The 18,396-nt window shown below is 39.2% G+C and overlaps 1 protein-coding gene across 2 annotated transcripts in view; it reads right to left on the bottom strand.

Moving 5' to 3' along the window:
- The window catches only part of kdm2aa (lysine (K)-specific demethylase 2Aa), a 30,608-nt gene that overhangs the window by 3,869 nt on the left and 8,343 nt on the right, over positions 1-18,396 (bottom strand). For both annotated transcript variants that reach the window (XM_037976164.1, XM_017439400.2), the window contains 14 exons: positions 17,438-17,564; positions 15,548-15,792; positions 15,373-15,450; positions 13,337-13,530; positions 11,880-12,003; positions 9,191-9,319; positions 6,657-6,740; positions 6,062-6,094; positions 5,031-5,130; positions 4,276-4,899; positions 2,791-2,953; positions 1,803-2,048; positions 1,527-1,690; positions 251-397 (listed from right to left, as the gene is read on the bottom strand). In XM_037976164.1, the coding sequence (XP_037832092.1) occupies positions 251-397; positions 1,527-1,690; positions 1,803-2,048; positions 2,791-2,953; positions 4,276-4,899; positions 5,031-5,130; positions 6,062-6,094; positions 6,657-6,740; positions 9,191-9,319; positions 11,880-12,003; positions 13,337-13,530; positions 15,373-15,450; positions 15,548-15,792; positions 17,438-17,564 (2,458 nt within the window). The remainder of the gene's footprint in view (positions 1-250; positions 398-1,526; positions 1,691-1,802; positions 2,049-2,790; positions 2,954-4,275; positions 4,900-5,030; positions 5,131-6,061; positions 6,095-6,656; positions 6,741-9,190; positions 9,320-11,879; positions 12,004-13,336; positions 13,531-15,372; positions 15,451-15,547; positions 15,793-17,437; positions 17,565-18,396) is intronic.

Here is an 18,396-nt window from a genome sequence, read left to right as displayed (position 1 = left end):
AAATAAACATTTGAAATATATGAGTTTGTATGTAATGTATGAATATAATATACAAGTTTCACTTTTTAAATGGAATTACTGAAATCAATCTACTTTTTCATGATATTCTAATTTTATGACCAGCACCTGTATATGCAGTGATTACTTTGAGAGTTTCATTAAAATCTGTCCAGTGGTTCATGAGATACTTTGCTAACAGACAAACAAACACACACACAAGCAAACCCTTGACGTGTGCTCATTTCCACACCTGGTGGAGTGATGATCTCTTTAATCTGGGCATCACTGAGGCCTTCACACCAGCGCAGATCCAACAGGCGCAGGTGGGGCAGAGTGGGAGAAACCAGAGCAGACAGACAGGACCATGGCAGACCAGTCACTCTCAGCTCTCTCAGACCTGAGGACACACACAGAGAGACCAGGACAGGGGGATGAAACACAGAGACAGGAGCTGTGACCCCATTCACACCTGGCACTTAAATTTGTCTTGAGTGATTCAACACAGTCTGCTGGCTTCCTTAGATAGATAACTTTTACTAATTGGCTTTTTATAATGTATGTGCATGTTTTTGTACAGTACTGTCAGACGACTTTTGTTGTGATCTGGCGCTACATAAATAAACCAAATTAAATTGAATTGAATGGATTGCATTCAGATAGATTCAAATACAGGTCTCAACTACCTCAATGCACACTGAAAATGTTTTCCCTTAAACTACCTTTGCAGGTGGTCTGGACCCTTTTATCAGCAACCTTTTTAATTTTACATCTGCACCTAGTAGTGACACTCCAAGTTGTTTCCCAGCAGTTAGAGGTGCTTTTGTCAGCACAACACCCACCACCACCAACCCTCCCAAAAGACTCTTACTCTCACTGTCTGGGTGTCAAATATTCAAAGAAAATCAAACAATTAATGACTGTTTAAAATGGCCATCTCTAGTCATGACTTGGACTTTTGGGGTAAAAAAATAAATCATAACTTGAAACTAGAGTGCATCTTAAACATGGCCAAGAGTTCCAGGAGTTAATTTCAACATTTTTAGTTCAGCTTCAGTAGAAATTCGGGTGGATGTTTAGCTATCCGATGGATGAAGCAACTGGCAGAGAGCAAGTGCAAGTGCCATATTAAAAAAATTCGAAAGTACACAAAATCATTACTAAAATAACAGGAACCCGAGTACATGTAAATTAATACTTTCCTTTTTTTACCCCATCTCCTATACACTGACAGCTGGAGATAGACACCAGTTCCCTCGCAAAAAACATGTAAAGAAAATGGATGGACGGATGAATGGATCTGCAGTCCTGCTGATGTCCTGTTTGTTGTTCACTGAGTGACACGGCTGCATGTCTATCAGCTTTCAGAACGGGTAACTGACATTTAATTGCAAAAACATTTTTGGGGACAAAATTAACTGCCAAGTGTGAGCGATTTTAGTCAGAGTTGTCCACTTGCAATTGAATCACCCAAAACTGATGTTTATGCCAGGTCTGAACAGGGCCTGTGTGATTCTTACTGTTCGTACCTGGGAGTCTGGTAAGCAGACAGTTAAGCTGTCTCCTGGCCAGGGGGGTCCAGGACAGGTCCAGAGAGATGGGCTGGCGTTTGACAATGCCTGCCAGGGCCTGGTTACTGAGCGGGCTGCATCGACTCACATCAATTTGACTCCACAGACGTTTGTCACAACTCCTAAACAAGGAGGAAGGATTGGATGGGGTTAATACAGTGACAGAACCCTGAATTTACTCAAGATCATCTAAAGTGAACCGAACATCCATGTGGCTTTTTATTTGTGACGTACCACTTGTACCAGGCCTTACACACTGTCATGCAGACCAGGAGGTCAGCTCTGTTCAGATATCTAAACACAGACACCCACAACTCCTTCTCCCCCCCTTTCTCACTGCCCACATCTTTAAAAGATGGCAGAGAAAGCAGAGATGGAATAAAGGTGGAGGCTGCAGATGGAGACACATCCTCATCTTCCTCTGAAGATCCATATAGAGTTCTGTTGCCTTTATCACCTTGGCTTCCCCGAACCCGAGGCCTACAGGATAAAACAAAATATTAAGTTATTTAAATCAAGTTACATTCAAAAACGTTTTCAAAGTAGGAAAGAACTGGTGTGAATTTTCAACCAGTAAGATAATCAAAGCCATTTGGCTGCAAGCAGTTTGTTTCCAAAAAAAGTTTAAAAATAGTTTTTGATGGACAAACACTAAGCATATAACAACAGTTGAACGACAACATCCATGTTGACATGTTGTCGTTCAACTGCTGGCTGTCCAGGTAGTGTCCTGAAAATAACATGGCCTACGTAGATAACTGGAGTGCATTTTGGGGAAATCCTGGTCTGATGCAGAGAGATGGTATCTGTCTAACTTTGGACGGATGTCATCAACCTGTCTGATAGATCCCATCCCAACCAGACTGTTCAAAGAGGTATTTCCCTTAATCAATATCCCCATTTTGGATCTTCTTAATTTGTCTCTAATGAATGGTTATGTACCACAGAGCTTTAAGGTTGCTGTAATTAAACCTTCACTTAAGAAACATCATCTCGATTCAGGAGTTCTGGTTAGTTAAAGACCTATATTCAATCTCCAATTCATGTACAAAATTCTTGAGGAAATAGTTGCAAATCCATTTTGTGAACATCTGAACAGAAATAATCTGTTAGAGGAGTTTCAGTCAGTGTTTAGAGCTCATCATATCACAGAAACAGCACTGCTGAAAGTTACTAATGATATTATTTTGGCCTCAGAAAGGAATCATGTGGGGAGCTCTACCTGCCAGGACCTCTTGGAGTAAGAGAGTCAGATGTGGAGTCCGTGGTCCTGAGTCTTGACGGTTTAGAATGAGCAGCTTTTCTCTGGATAAAGCCCTGCTGACCTCCACCCACTGCAGCTGTCCATGGACTCATGGCGGCTTTGAGTTTTGGAACTATAGAACCTGAAAAGGGCAAACAGAGTGAGTCAGAGTTGGACACACAGTGGTTGTAAAGGTATTCACACCCCCTTGGTGTTCTGCTTTCTTTCCTTACAATCTGAAAATGAAAAGAACGTTTAATTTGATTATAAGAAATGGACCTACACAAAAAAGTCCAGATTAATGAAGTTAAATGTGAGGAACAAAGTTTTTTGAGATAATTCCTAAAAATATGAAACTGAAAAGTGATGTGTGAAAGTTACAGAACCTCCACATTCAGGAGCACCATAATTAGCTAAATAGTTGTGGACAATCCATGTGTCAAATGTCTAAATTTACACAGCAGCAAACTGTTGGGGCCTTCAAGGTATTTAGTGAAAGCTCAGAAAAAACCCAAGAACATTAAAAATTAAATTAAATAATAAAAAATGAATTTTTGGGGGCTCAATATTACAAAATAAATTTAAAAATCATGGCTTTATTTGTGTATAACAATGTGACAGGACCTTGTTTAGTTTTCTATCTGAATGCTGAACTGTGGAAATGATTCTGTCAGAAAAAAAATTACCCAATCTGAATTTTTATATGTGCTGTCTCCAGGCAGAATTTTTTGTACACGAGTTATTCAGTATCAGTATCAGGTTCCTCAGATCCTTAAAACAAATGTGAGCAAAAGACCAGATAGACAGTTTGATTAGTCAGATTTGGCGTTATGGTAAGTGGGTGTTTTTTGTAAGACATGCCAACGTATTCTAGCTGGGCAGGCAGCTAATTTAAATAAGAGGCAACACTAAAGCTAGTCCACTGCCTTCAGCTAGGCTGAGGATGGAAACAGATGGGCTTTTTCAAGATGATTGCTCAATAGAACAGACTTTGTTCAACTGAGAATCTCTGGGATGATTTAAAGATTATTGTACACAAGAGGTTAAAAAAATCATTAGAAGTTAAATACTGTATGATGAGGGGAAAGTTCCTTCCAGCCTCATATTCCTGGTTTGCAGCTTGTGCTGAACTTTAAATTTTATCTTTAGATGACACTTTGATAAAGACAGACCTGTTTCTACATTATGCTTCTTTCTTGTTTAACATATGCATTTTTATTAACAAAAAAAAATAGTCACATGTAGTGAAACAGAGGTGCTGAAGCTCTTTACTACAATGCAAATGTTTGACCAATGACAGAGTTATAATAATTAATTATAAGTTTGATTCATCACTAAATTTTAACATGAAGGGGAAAAAATCTTTGACAAAACAACTCGTTCAGGGTCTCAAATGAAAGAATAACATCCAGACCTGTTGAGTCAGGTTCTGACCCAGTTCCAGCTGTGAAGGGTTTTTCTTACCAGACTGGGTCTTGGCCTGGTGGGGGTGCTGCAAGGTGACTGTCAGGTAGGAGCCACTCAGTAGGTCATCGTTCAAATCAGACACCAGGAGAACAGGAGGCTCTGAGTCTGAATCCCAGCGTCCTTCCTCCTCCTCCTCCTCATCCTTTCTCAACTCTTCATCTTCTATTGTGTCCATCTCCTCTTCATCGGGTTCAAACTCTTGACCCTCACTGTCCTCTTCATCATAGTCCATCCTACGTTTCCAGTGTCGGCGATGCAATCGTTCTTTGTCTCCATCACTGTCGCCCTCCTCCTCCTCATCGTCATCTTCGTCGTCATCATCATCATCGTCATCATCGTCGTCATCGTCGTCTTCATCAGACTCATCAGATTCATCTCCTCTTCGGTGCATTCTTGTACCTCCTCGGAGCCTGACTCCTCGCCCTCTCCGACCCACCTCCCTCATACCCAACCCTCTTTTCGTTCTGTGGATGGAGGCGGAGCCAGAAGTCCCAAGACCCCCTCTAGCTCCTCTGTGGGACAGGCCTCCTCGCAGCAGGCCTCTCCTGTTGGCACCAAACACCCTCCTGGATGAGTGGCCTCCTCTTCGAGCAGAAAGAACCATCTTTCTTCTCTGAGATCCTGCAGAGATTACAACAAAATAATACTTCCTGATATTCATGAACTAGTTTGTTCCGAAAACTTTAATTGCAGGAAAAACTTTTGATAGGAAGCAATAAAGCGCTTCTGGTTTAACTTTTAAATGAACAAACCATCGTCATCACTGGCCGAGTCGTCCCCGTCATGACTGTGTAGGTGTCGTCTGTAAATTTTAGCTATTCGAGCGTCCAGCAGGGAGGACGATTTCCTCTTCTGAACATGAGTGAGAAAATGAATTAAGAACGTTAAAAGGAACAAAACAGTAGCTAAAACAAATAAAAAGAGCGCAACAGTAACAAATACTAACAGTACCAGAATGGTAGTTCAAAACTACAGGAACAAAGCTAAAAGTAGCATACAAACAGAGACAAAAGTATAGCCAGTACATTGAATCAGATTTCATAGAAAATGTTTTTGAAGAAACTGAAGAGATCGCAGAGTATTTGTAAACAATGGTAAATATTTTGAAAAATATAAAAGTTACAAAACCCAAAAATCATAGCTACCTTCTGAAGAGCTGAACATTTCATTATATGAATGGTTAAAAGACAACAAAGTATGCAGAAATAGTTAAATTTGAAAAATATAATATTAAGTAGCTTTAAAAAATAGAACTGCTTGTTGACTCTGGAGTTTTACCTGATAATAAATTTGAATAAAATTTAAATATATTCTCAATACTTGTGATTAATACAAAAAAACTAAACAGTGGTCTTAAGTATGACCATAAATCAAAATGTTATAAATAAAAAGCTGAACACAAATTGGTTTAAAATCTGTCTTGAGTTTAGGATAAAGCTGATTTTAAACATGTTCAGTTGTGTTCTGTTTCCTTATTACATCTGTGCCTTAAAATTAAAATAACTATAGGTAAATCTGTTATTTAGTATTGTTATACCAGTATACCTTTAAAATAATTTATGTTGAGTAATATGATATTTTCAGACAGTAAAAGTAAATTTTGTTTTAAATAAAAGCAAATAAATCATGTCTTGCCTTAAAATTTTTGCTTTAATACTGGAATATATTTCTACTCAAGGGTATAATACAGTCAGTGTCTCATACCGACCCATGCCTAGAGAGAAATCAGATAAAGTTTTAAAGATAATTTATTTGGTAAAATAAGCATCTGATGAACACTCACCATTGGAAGACTATCACTTCTTTCACCTTTAGACTGTGAAGGAAAAGGGAAAAATGTCACTCCCAGGTATGAGAGCTACATTTAACAAAGGCTAAATGAATTCCTCTAATTACTTCTGACAGATTCAACTTGCACCAAGAAAACATTTAGTCATTTCCGGCCTTTTAAACAGATTGAAAAAGCCTTTACTAAGGACACTTTTTACACTAAAGGCTGTAGTTCTTTATTTGTTTTTATAAAGCAAGTTTGGCTAAATAATCTGATGGTAAATGAATGAATTTAGGTCATGTCTGATTTACCTCTTTGCTTTTTGATACACTTTTGCCGTGGCAATTTGACAAAGTTGGACTTAGTAACATATGCATTTACTGTTTTAACATAATGCAGTGTTAATGTTACTCAGACATCTTTTAACAGCCTATCTATATACAAACGATGCAGCTTCGCATTCAAATAACAGATATTTGTTCTTCACTGTTATAAAAGACCACTTATTTTGAGTAAAGAGTACAAAAATACATTATTAAGCCGGTCTAAAAATTTAAACCCAGTGAAACCCAGTGATCACCAGCCAGATTTTAGCAGTGTTGTATACCTCTCGATCAGTGATGCCCTGGACACAATTAGGACACTCCCAGCAGCTGGGCAGGTCTTTATTCACCACTCCACCACACTGAACCTGGAAAGACAGACAGAGACAGATAGAAAGAGGAAAAGACGGAAGAGAATAAATGATTACATTTATCCAGGTTGTGCCTAGACCTAGAAAAAAAAAAGAAAGTCCATCTTCTTTCAATTCTAGGGTTTTACAGATAAAGACAAAATAAAAATTATGTTTTTATTTTTACCAGGTTCTAAAATTGTTCAAATCCAACCTCAAGTGTACATATACACAATCCCTCCAGCAACTAATCAAATGTATCAATTAACTGATCATCATCAGTCTGACCACCTCTATAAAAGCAGGAGCTTTGTCGGTTTTCTGCTCTGGGGTATATAGATGTACAGGTGACGTTCAGACCTCAACTGAACTGAAATGCTGTGGTTGGATTTTAAGAGACTGCCAAACTACCGTATATGGAGTTCACAGAAAGGAAAATTATTTTCAAATGGAAAAAAAAAATTAAGACCGCTGCCAATCTACCCAGGCGTGGACGTCCCAGCAAATTCACCCCAAAGATTAGACGGTGCAATGCTCTGAGAAATGAGCTCCATTTCAGACTCCACAGATTTCAGTGAGCAGGTTAAAGGTCATGACAGGACAATTTGAGGAAAAACAAAACAAATAAATAAAAAACTTAACTATGGCTTGTTTGAAAGGGACAAGGAGAAAGCATCTTCTCTAACAACAAACAGCACAACTTACGTTTGTAAGGTTTCAGCTGAATGAACTGCAGGACTCTAATACCATGTCCTTTGGACAGATGAGAAAAGGACGGATGTTTACCCATAATGCACAGCTCCACATTTGGTAAAAATCAAACCCAGAATATCAGCAGAAACACCTCATTCTAACTGTCAGCATGATGGTGGAGGGCTGATGGTCTGGGCTCCTTGCAATCAATGAGTCGACCATGAAGTCCTGTAGACTAAAGGCTTCTGAAGTCAAATGTGAGGCCGTCTGTCCGACAGCTACAAATTTGACTAAACTGGGTCATGATGCAACAAAACAGTGATCCTAAACAACACTAATCCACAACAGAACGGGTCAAAAAGAAAAGAATCAAGGTGCTGCAACGGTCCAGTCAGAGTCCAGAACCTCAGCCTGACTGAAATGCTGTGGTAGGAACCTTAAGAGAGCTGAGCAGAAACCAACATTTGCAAACATCAATAAACTGAAGCAATGTTAGAAAGAAAAGCATATAAGAGACTGATAAAGGTCTACAAAAAAAAAAACACTACTGAGAGTCATTGCTGCTAAAGGAGCTTCTACAAGCTGCTGGATCCAGTTTTTCCACAAATAGAATTAACATTTTGGAAATGTCATAACAATGACATAGTAGAATCTGTTGTGTGTTTTTGTTCACTTGAGGTTAGACTTGCATAAATTTTAGAACCTGGTAAAGACCTGACTGTTTTATTATGTCTTCATTTGTAAAACCATAGATTTAAAAGAAGGTGGACTTTGCCGATGAGTGTACAATGACATACACAGTGCTGGACAGAAGATACTAAAAATAAATAATATTATACTTACGCCAGCAACAGATATTTCATGCAGGCTCATTCAAAAAGAAGAGTTTGAAAGTACAGTCCCAGTATCTAATAAGTTGAACATGTTTATTTAGTTAGCGGTAAATGAAGATGCAAACAGATGACAATCAACTGGGTTATCAGGAAGAAACGTACAGGTACATAGAGTGGTGAACTGTTGATAATTCAGTTCAGTTCAGGTAATTTATATTTATATTTTGCACTGTATAAAGAAGCAGCATATCCAAATCCAAATCCAATTATAACATAACACAGTCAAAAAGATTTATTACAAACAGAGGCTTAAACAGTACGAACAGATTTGTTGGTACCCTCAAAGAGACAAATATTCTTTGCATTGTCCTCAATTAGTATCATATGTGCTTTGAAGTTCTCCATCAGCCATTCAGCCTATTTAAAATGGACAAACAGCTACTGAGTATATTGGTATGGTTGTGTTCACCACACTGAAGATAGAGCAGAGGAAAAGCTGAGAGCTGTCTGAGGAACTCAGAAAGAAGATTATAGATATCCATGTTAAAGGTAAAGACTACAAGATCATCTCCAAGCAGCTTCATGTTCCTCTGATCACAGCTGACAATATTATATAAAAGTAGAAGGTTCATGGGACTGGAGCCAACCTCCCAGGGTGTAGAACAAAAAAGGAATGCATCCCCAGGTTGATCAGTGTGGATGGTAAAAAAAAAAAAAAAAAAAAATCAAGAAAACCATCCAAAACTATTCAAGCTGAACTCCAAGATCAAGATATGCACAGAGGTGCGAGTGGAAAGGAGAATCTTTCTTTTAACAGGAAGAAACTTGCAGCAGAACCAAAACCAAAATCAGGATGTACAGCTGTCTGCCTCGATGCCTGGGGGATGAGACGCAGACAAACACATTAGTATTGGACCAAGGGTAGTTTCTATGATAATGTACCGTAACGCAGGCAGGATGGGCGATCTGTGCACAGTTGGAACATTCCATTAGCGTGAGGGAGGGGTCTCCACTTTCCTCCTGATTGGGTTCTTTGCAGATCTCACACACAGCAGACAGAGGAAGGCCCGGCTAGATGAAAAACAGAAGTTTACAGGACAGGCACATCATGCAGATAATAAAATGAAAGTTATTTCAAAAAACAATATTGTCAATAATTCTACTGTAATAAAAACAGTAACCAAAAATAACTAAAAAAACACAACTTCCAATCACAATTAAAACAAACAACCTCCTTTTTTCTACCATTGTGGGGAAAAAAGAAAGAAAAAAAAATCAAACTTTGATAAATCCAACTCAAATAATGTTTGAGGGAAAAAAAAGAATTCATAGGAAAAGAACTGAAAAAAAATAAAATAAATAAAAGTCTATACCACTGTGTTCCAATCAGCCACCTTTTAATGACACTTTTTAGTCATTGAGAACAAGGGACTTGGTGATTTGATAAGATAATCTGTGTCAGTTCATAGTTTTTAAAATTAACTTTCTTCATACTTTTAGATATGATTCATATCCACTGTTCATATCAGATATGAACAGTAGAGGATGGTGGTGATATTTGTTGGGTGGGCTAACAGATATATAGTAAAACGGTACCGTTTGGATTTCAACAACAAAAGCATCCAATTTGGAATAAAGAAAACCTGCTATAAATTGACATTATGTTCTTTTTTCTTACAAAGACAACCTTAAAACAAACCACCACCAAAAACCAAGCTCACACAGAGCCTCTGTCAGTTGTCCAATACTTTGTTCCCTTGATTAAGAGTTTCAGCTATAATCATTTCAGATGATTTTTCCCAGTCAAACAGCTTTGAATAACACTGCACCACACTTCTTGACACAATTACTAATCACACTGATAAGGTAAAACCAAACAAGACATGCAATATTGGAAAGTGCTTCTGTTTTTTAAATGAATCCTACCTTATTTAAAGAGAAGCTCACTCTGACAACTTTTCTGGGATCCAAAAATGTTAATAACCACCTCGTTAAAGATCTGTTAGCTACACTTGCTGTTAGCCAGTCCTTTCACTGAAACCAGGTCACAGGAAAACTTTGAATATCCTTGGGTCTATCTGCTCCTAACCTCTACACTTCCGGTTTGTCCCCCAAAGACATTAAGGAAAACGAGTGGGAAATTAAATAATTCACCTCGTTTATCTTTATCTCACTCGCCATCGCACTTATCTCAGTCTACAATAAACCACTCGCACTCAAGGCACGTTATTGCACGTCCACCCTCACTGGCTAAAGCCTGAGGCCTTGGGCTGACCCTGGGCTGAAATAAATTAGACCAAATGAGCAGCAAACCGAGGGGGTGGGACAAGACGCCTGTCAATCATTCTGTACCACGCAAGACAATGGGCTGAACGGGGCTGTAAAAAGTTAGCCCTTTGGAAAGAATTGAGGATTTTCTTGGGAGTGTTTGGCACCAGTTTTGTTGTAAATTTCACAAAATGTGATACAATATTATTAATTTGTGTTTATAGGTATTTTAACATTTATATTGTAAACACCAGGGAGGGCTTAGCCCTACTAGCCCACTGATACCAGCTGTCCCTGGATATGAATGTCTCACATTGACCACAGAAACATATTTCTAGTACTGTAGTACTATTTCTGTTGGTTCAGATCTGGTCAAGCTGAATATCAGTGTTAACTCACACACATCTGAACTTAGCAGCTGAGAGTTTCTGTGGCTTCTCATCAAAGGGAAGCATAAAAATCACCCATCTTCATCATCATCAGTAACTATGATCAAACTTTTTCTTCCTCCAAACCTTACTTTTCTCACGGTGTTTGGACCACAGGAGAAGGTGGGCCCAGCCGCTTGTTCCTCCTCCTCCTCCTCCTAAAATCTAATGTCATGGCTTTTTTCCCGACATCCTGGTAACTATATGATGCAGCAGGAAAATTACCAAATTTCACAGACCAGACTGACCCTTCCCACTCCCACCAAATCCCTGGTGCTTCCCAGCAGAATAAAAACTGTACTGTGTTTTCTTTCTGATGAATCTGTCTGAAGTTTGAGTGTAGTTATGTAAAAGCTTTCTGTCATAACCTAAGCAACAGGTACAGTATGTATCAACTACTCTGGACAGGTAACATTTTTCTGCAGATTTCCTTTCTTGTCCTAATGCAACAGTGATTTACTGAAATAACATCTTCATACCTTTCCATTAACGCAACCTGTTCTTGTGAATCTAGTATCAGGGCGATTGGTGTTGGTCCTGCTTGTTTTATACTCATTTCTGACATCCTTTCTGTCACCAATCAATACGGACTGAAAATCTTTTACAAAGATGTTCCTTTTGTTTGAAACTTGTCTGCCCCCCACAAAATTTGTGTCAGGTAAAACTTCAAACAAAAAAAATAAATTAAAAAATAATGTTACTGATGCTTTTTAAGAACTTCAAATATTTTTTCACAACTGGGGCTTGCGTTCATAAAATAATAATAAGAACAAAATATTTCATCACCTTTAAATAAAAACATACTGTGTTGTTGCTAACCAAGTTATAATTTTGCTGTATTAACTAAAGGCCAGTCATTGCTTTGTAAAAAAAAACTACTGGTCTATAAACATGCAACAGTATGTTTTCAGACAAAAATGCAAAGTGTTACTTACAGAGAGGCACTGTCGCAGCACACAGGTCTGCTTGAGTTTGCCTGGGCCTCCAAACTTCTTCATGTCTCTGCAGAAGTTACAATCCCCACACTCTGGTCTCACACAGGCCTCACACCGCTTACATCTGGAGAAAAGCAAATCAGGAGAGAAAACTATGATCTCTGAGGAGAACTATGGTGCCATGGACATAAAACTCGGGGGTGGGGTGGGGTCTGGACTCCCTGATTTTGAAAAAACAGAAATTGTCCCTGCAATAAGTCATTTGAGGAAACTATACTTTAGCAAAGCAAATCCACCATTTACTTAGGCCATACAATATATTTTTGCATTTCAAAAAATTATTTCAACCCTAACCCCATCATTCTAACAGTGGTACAGTCCATCCCTATAAGCACAAAGGAGTGGAGGAGATAGAAAGGATAAATACCTTCCTGTACGCCTGACTTCCAAGGCCGCTGCGTTAGTAAAGCGGTTAGAGCTCCTATTTTCCTGCTGCTAGTCTAAATGATTTGCTTCAAGTGAGAAGCTGTTTTTGCAAAAATTTATTATCAACAGATGACATGTCACAAATTTGATATATTTCCACTTTTCAATAAAATTAAACATTTGAAACAAGACTGTATTTTCATCACCTCACAATTGAATCTTGTGTGTTAACGCCCAGCCCTGCTGCTTAAACAGTAGCTAACCACACAAACTGTGTTCCTTTTTCTTTTTGGCCGTTCATTTTATTTTTCTGCTTCTAGACTAAATAAGTTGCTTCCAATAAGTCACTTTAAACAAATGACATGTTGCATGTTTTATATATTTCCACAGCATTTTGTTCACTTCATCACCTCGCAGTTAAATCTTGTGTGTGAACACAACAGTAGCTACTTTGCGTTACATTTTCTGTGAAAAAAAGATAAGATGTATGTTGCTTAACATCTATTTTGTTGCCTTTTGTGCACAAAGTTGTTTTTTTCTACATTCCGCAGGTCAAAATTATAAATCAGTAAAACAGACGCCTCCCACGTGTGTGTACGCAACCTTTACTTCAGTAGGTGTTCCTGGTTTCGTGAGGCTGTGATTGTGTCTCTCTCCTGTTCTAGTTCTGATCAATGCATTTTTTTGTCATAAAATTTCTGCCTCTCCTCCCTTTATGCACTCCAGAAGGCAGATTGTTTCAAACTGAATATTTAAAGTGATTTATTTTTTTTCGCTTTGGGATCCTAAGGAAGAGCTGAAGAGTGTTGTTGGGGGCCTCCCTCCTGGACCTGTTGCCTTTGTAACTAAACCACATAGAAGCAGATGGATAGTTGAATGGCTTTCTTACAAAATGACAATCATTCTAAACCATAATACCTGGTAAGTATACACTGAATTAGTTTTGCAGATGTACATTTTCTCAACTCTAATTGAAGTACACCAATCAGACAGAGAGAAACACACAAACATGAACATGTGAGCCATGTTACCTGACCCTGCGCCGCCTCAGCACTGACATGGAAGAAGCCGGTTTCTGAGGTCGTGGGTTGATGGGTGTAGAAAGTAGTTTGGGACGAGAAGCTGGTGGAGGAGCAGGAGGAGGAGTAGGAGGAGGAGGTGGTGGTGGTGGTGGAGGAGGAGGAGGAGGAGGAGGAGGAGCAGGAGGCGGCTGATACCATGATGGCTATTGGAGAGAAGTAGAATAGTCAAGAAGCAGAGTTTGGAAAAAAAACAAAGAGTAAGAGTCAAACAAAATATTCTTTTTACCTTTTATTTTACAACAGGAAACAGGGCTAAACAAAGTTCCCAGATATATATTTATTATTTTATTTTACTATTTTGTCTTCAAGGTGGGGCTTGTAACACCAAACATTTTGATTTAGGACTGGGCAATGTGACCAAAAATTTATATATATATATATATATATATATATATATATATATATATATATATATATACACACACACACGCACACACACAGATGCATACAATGTAACTCTAAGTATTTTTAATCTTCCTTTAATCCCTGTATTAATGTTTAATTCAACACCTAATGCAGTGATGAACTGTGACTCAGACGTTGATCCTCTGACCCTTGTTTCCTCAGTGGGATAAAAACCAACAACCTTTACAGCTGTCCTCTCACATGATCCAACAGCAGGAGAGACTTTAACCAGTTCAGCTTCAGAACAAAAATAAAGATGTAGTCTAACAACAGGACGTAGTGCAAGTGTCCTCTGACCAATCCCCACATTATATTCTGGTACCAATTGATGACAGCGAACCAGAGTGAAATATTAATCACAAACACACAAAACCAGCTAAATCTATTCTCATACACACAGCACTCACACACACACAAGCTGAACCGTGTTAAACAACCTAGAACAGCAACAATGTCACACAGAGAGCCCAGTCATTATAGGTTACTTAGGTTTAAAATAAATTCAGCACATTCTGAACAGGAGCTTAATAAAATGTCTGACATTAAAGCATAATGATCACTGCTCAAAATATACTTCAACAGGCTATGAGACAGCAGCACAGGAACCAAAATAAAGCCATTAGCTCAACAAAACTTCCCATTTGATGAACACCATTACCATTTCCACTCCCACTCCAACCTTCAACCAAAAAGGTATATCCTGAGACCAACAAGTCCATCCTCTGACTCTAAAGTGCAATAATTCCTTTTTCATGTTGTGTCTGACAGATGTTTTATCAGCTACATGTTAGCAGCAGTCTCTGAATCATCATGTAGCAAACACAGCCACATGAGTTTTCTCAGAGACGACAATGCTGACACCCAACTATGGGAGAGGGAGTGAGCTGTGATGTGGTTAGCTGCTAGTGATTTAGATGCAGATGGTTAAAACATAGTCATTCAAATTTACAATAGATATTTGCAATACAGTCATTTTTAATACTGCACAAGGAAAATCTCTTGATATCTGAAACATACTCAGCATATTGCCCAGCCCTATTTCAATTATTCAAATACTCACATTGCCTTATCCCCCAAACAGATTGGTGTGAAACAGATTGGGCAAGAAAAATGTGTAGAAAGAACCGCTTCAATGTCGACCATGAGGCACAAAACAGCTCACTTCATCTGTATTTGATGCCAACTTTTGACAATAATGGTTTTGTAATGTAAAACAAGGTACCTAGTATGAATTATTTTTGTTATTCCCTGACAGGGATTACAAAAATCAATTTTCTGATATTAAATGACAGCAATATTTATTAAAGTATTTCAGTAAATCTGTCAGTTTGAAGCCTTCTTTAAAAAGACTGGACAGTCATGGTCTGTTTGTGCCACTGAGAAGAAAAAAAAGGGAGTTGCTGTCACCCTAGGATGAGTTTAATATATCACACCAATTACTACTTTTTCGATATGTACTTCAATACACTGTAATGATATGTTCTTTGTGGTCAAACAGGGGGATTAGGAATTAGGCACATCTAAAAGGTTCCTCTGAAAGTTCCTCTGTTGAAAACAACCTAAAAGTGAAGACTACTTACTCTCTGTGGCCACCTGATGATGGGTTTTCCTGTGTAGGACAGTTTAGGGTTATCATTAGCATGTTCCCTTAATAGAGCCTGAAGAATGAAAAAAAAACAAGGTTGAATGAAAAAATGAGATAAAACTAAGATATTGAAAATGCATCAATGGCACCAACACACTGATGGGAAGTACCTTGATATGAGAAAGGAGTGCTGATGCATTTTGAATCCCTGCTGGGACATATTTCTTATTAGAAGGTAGCAATTCCAGTTTACCCAAAAGGTTCCCAAGCCCCTCCAGCTCTAGAGGAGTCAAATGAACTTTGGGTGCAGGCTTGTCAGATAGCTGACTAAAACACTCTTCATCCACGCCACCTCCTCCTTCTTGCTCCAGTCCTTGCTCCACAGCTGGATCAGTGCCAGAGGTTCTCTTTAGACCTTAAACAACGAAAGAGTACCATTTATTTACAACCACACTGCATGAAAAAGTAGAGCCATAACTGTAAATACACTCACTAACCACTTTACTAGGTACATCTGTTCAGCTGCTTGTTAACACAATTAGCTAATTAGCCAATCACATGGCAGCAACTCAATGCATTTATGCATCTAGATGTGGTGAGGATGACTTGCTGAAGTTCAAACCAAGCATCAGCTTGGGGAACAAAGGGGATTTAAGTGACTTACAATGTGGCATGGTTATTGGTACCAGATGGGCTGGTCTGAGTATTTCAGAAACTGCTGATCTACTGGGATTTTCACGCACAACCATCTCTAGGGTTTACAGAGAGTGTTCCAAAAAATATAAAATATCCATTGAGCGGCAGTTCTGTGGGCCTTGTTAATACCAGAGGTCAGAGAAGAATGGCCAGACTGGTTCAAGCTGATAGAACGGCAACAGTAATTCAAATAACCACTCATTACAACCGAGGTATGCAGAACAGCATCTCTGACCGCACAACACGTCAAACCTTGAGGCGGATGGGCTCAAGCAGCAGAAGACCACACCGGGTGTCAGCTAAGAACAGGATTTGCACAGGCTCACCAAAATTAGACAATAGAAGATTTTAAAAACGTTGCCTGGTCTAATGAGTCTCGATTGCTGCTGCAACATTCGAATGGTAGGGTCAGAATTTGGCATCAACATGGATCCATCCTGCCTTGTATCAATGGTTCAGGCTGGTGGTGGTGGTGCAACAGTGTGGGGGAAATTTTCCTGGCACACTTTGGGCCCATTAGTACCAATTGAGCATCGTGTCAACGCCACAGCCTACCTGAGTATTTTTGCTGACCATGTCCATCCCTTTATGACCACAGTGTACCCATCTTCTAATAGCTACTTCCAGCAGGATAACGCGCCATGTCATAAAGCGCGAATCATCTCAAACTGGTTTCCTGAACACGACAATGAGTTCACTGTACTCAAATGACCTCCACAGTCACCAGATCTCAATCCAATAGAGCACTTTTGGTATGTGGTGGAACGGGAGATTCGCATCATGGATGTACAGCCAACAAATCTGCAGCAACTGCGTGATGCTATCATGTCAATATGGACCAGACTCTCTAAGAAATGTTTCCAGTATCTTGTTGAATCTATGCCACAAAGGATTAAGGCAGTTCTGAAGGCAAAAGGGGGTCCAACCCGGTACTAGCAAGGTGTACTTAATAAAGTGGCCAGTGAGTGTATGCTGATGGGTCACAGGCAGGAGATGAAACTGAGGCCCTTATGTTCTGACTTTATCAATGAAAAAGTGGAGAAAATTTTCAGAGAACAGAGGAGGCCCCCTCTGTTTGTGGAGGATTAAGGACAGAGTCAATAGTTTTAAATAAAACGTGGTTTATAGGTGTTTGAAAGAATAATCTTTAAGGGATACTCAGAGATAATCATAGAAAGATAAGCCCCTGCACGGCATGTAACACCGGTAGATTTAGGAAGTGGCTGATATCAACAAATCCTACCAGTGGGTAGAAAGGGCTAGACTGAAGGATACCACAGAGCCACTAAAAATGGCAGCACAAGAGCAATAGAGGTAGGGGGTCTAGTTTAAATTATTTGCGACAACTATAGTTGTACACATACCTATGCCCAGGGAGTGTTTCTGAAACTCGGGTGCGAGGTAAGAGATCTTGGTCAGACTGAAGACGTACCGCTCCAACACATACCAGCACATCTCGTAGAAAAAGGGATAACGAAACTTCACTGGAACCTGTGATGAAGATGCAAAGGAAACATTTCATTTACCGTATTTTCCTGTCTATAAGGCGCACCTAGAAGCTTTACATTTTTGCGAAAATCAGCGGTGCGCCTTACAATCCAGGGCGCCTTGTGTTTGCACTGAATTCCAAAATCTGTCCCTGACACAGGGGCGTACGGTATTTTGTACAGTACCGGTACATACGCTGGCAGCGATAAACCAATAAGAGAACATTACTGAACACGTACAGTACGTACGCTGGCAGCGATAAACCAATCAGAGAACATTATGTAATATAATACAATTCGGAGCTTGCCATCAGTCCAGGAGGATTCAAAAAGAACTCCAACCGCTGGACGTTGGTGTAAACAGCGCATGAAGTTGCGAGTGGCGTGGGAGCAATGGATGACCGACGGCGAACATGTTTACTAAGATGGGGGCAGCACCGGGTGAGTTACGCCATCATATGCGAATGGATTGTGGATGGCTAGGCTAAGGTATCTGCTCTAAATGTTGTCCGAGCTTTCGTGAAAGCCAGCATCATTGCTGAAGAGCCCCCTGGCAACGAGACTGACTCCGATAATTATGAGCGGAAACCTAGCATGTTTGATGGCAAAATTGCCCAGCTGTTCAATTCAGACAGAAGATGAGGACTTAGATGGATTTGTGCAAGAAGAATGATAAAAAATAATATGTAAAATATTTGTTACATAGTAGAATAAAGTTCAAGCAAACTCACCGTTTTGCTTCCATGACCTTTTTTTTTTGTAAAACGTATGTTTTAGCATGCGCCTTAGAATCCGGTGCGCCTTATGTATGGGTTAAGTACAGAAATGGACGCCAT

This window comes from Kryptolebias marmoratus, linkage group LG6 (genome assembly GCF_001649575.2).
Source record: "Kryptolebias marmoratus isolate JLee-2015 linkage group LG6, ASM164957v2, whole genome shotgun sequence".
Taxonomy (NCBI): Eukaryota; Metazoa; Chordata; class Actinopteri; order Cyprinodontiformes; family Rivulidae; genus Kryptolebias; species Kryptolebias marmoratus.
This window is presented reverse-complemented; position numbering and strand designations above follow the sequence as displayed.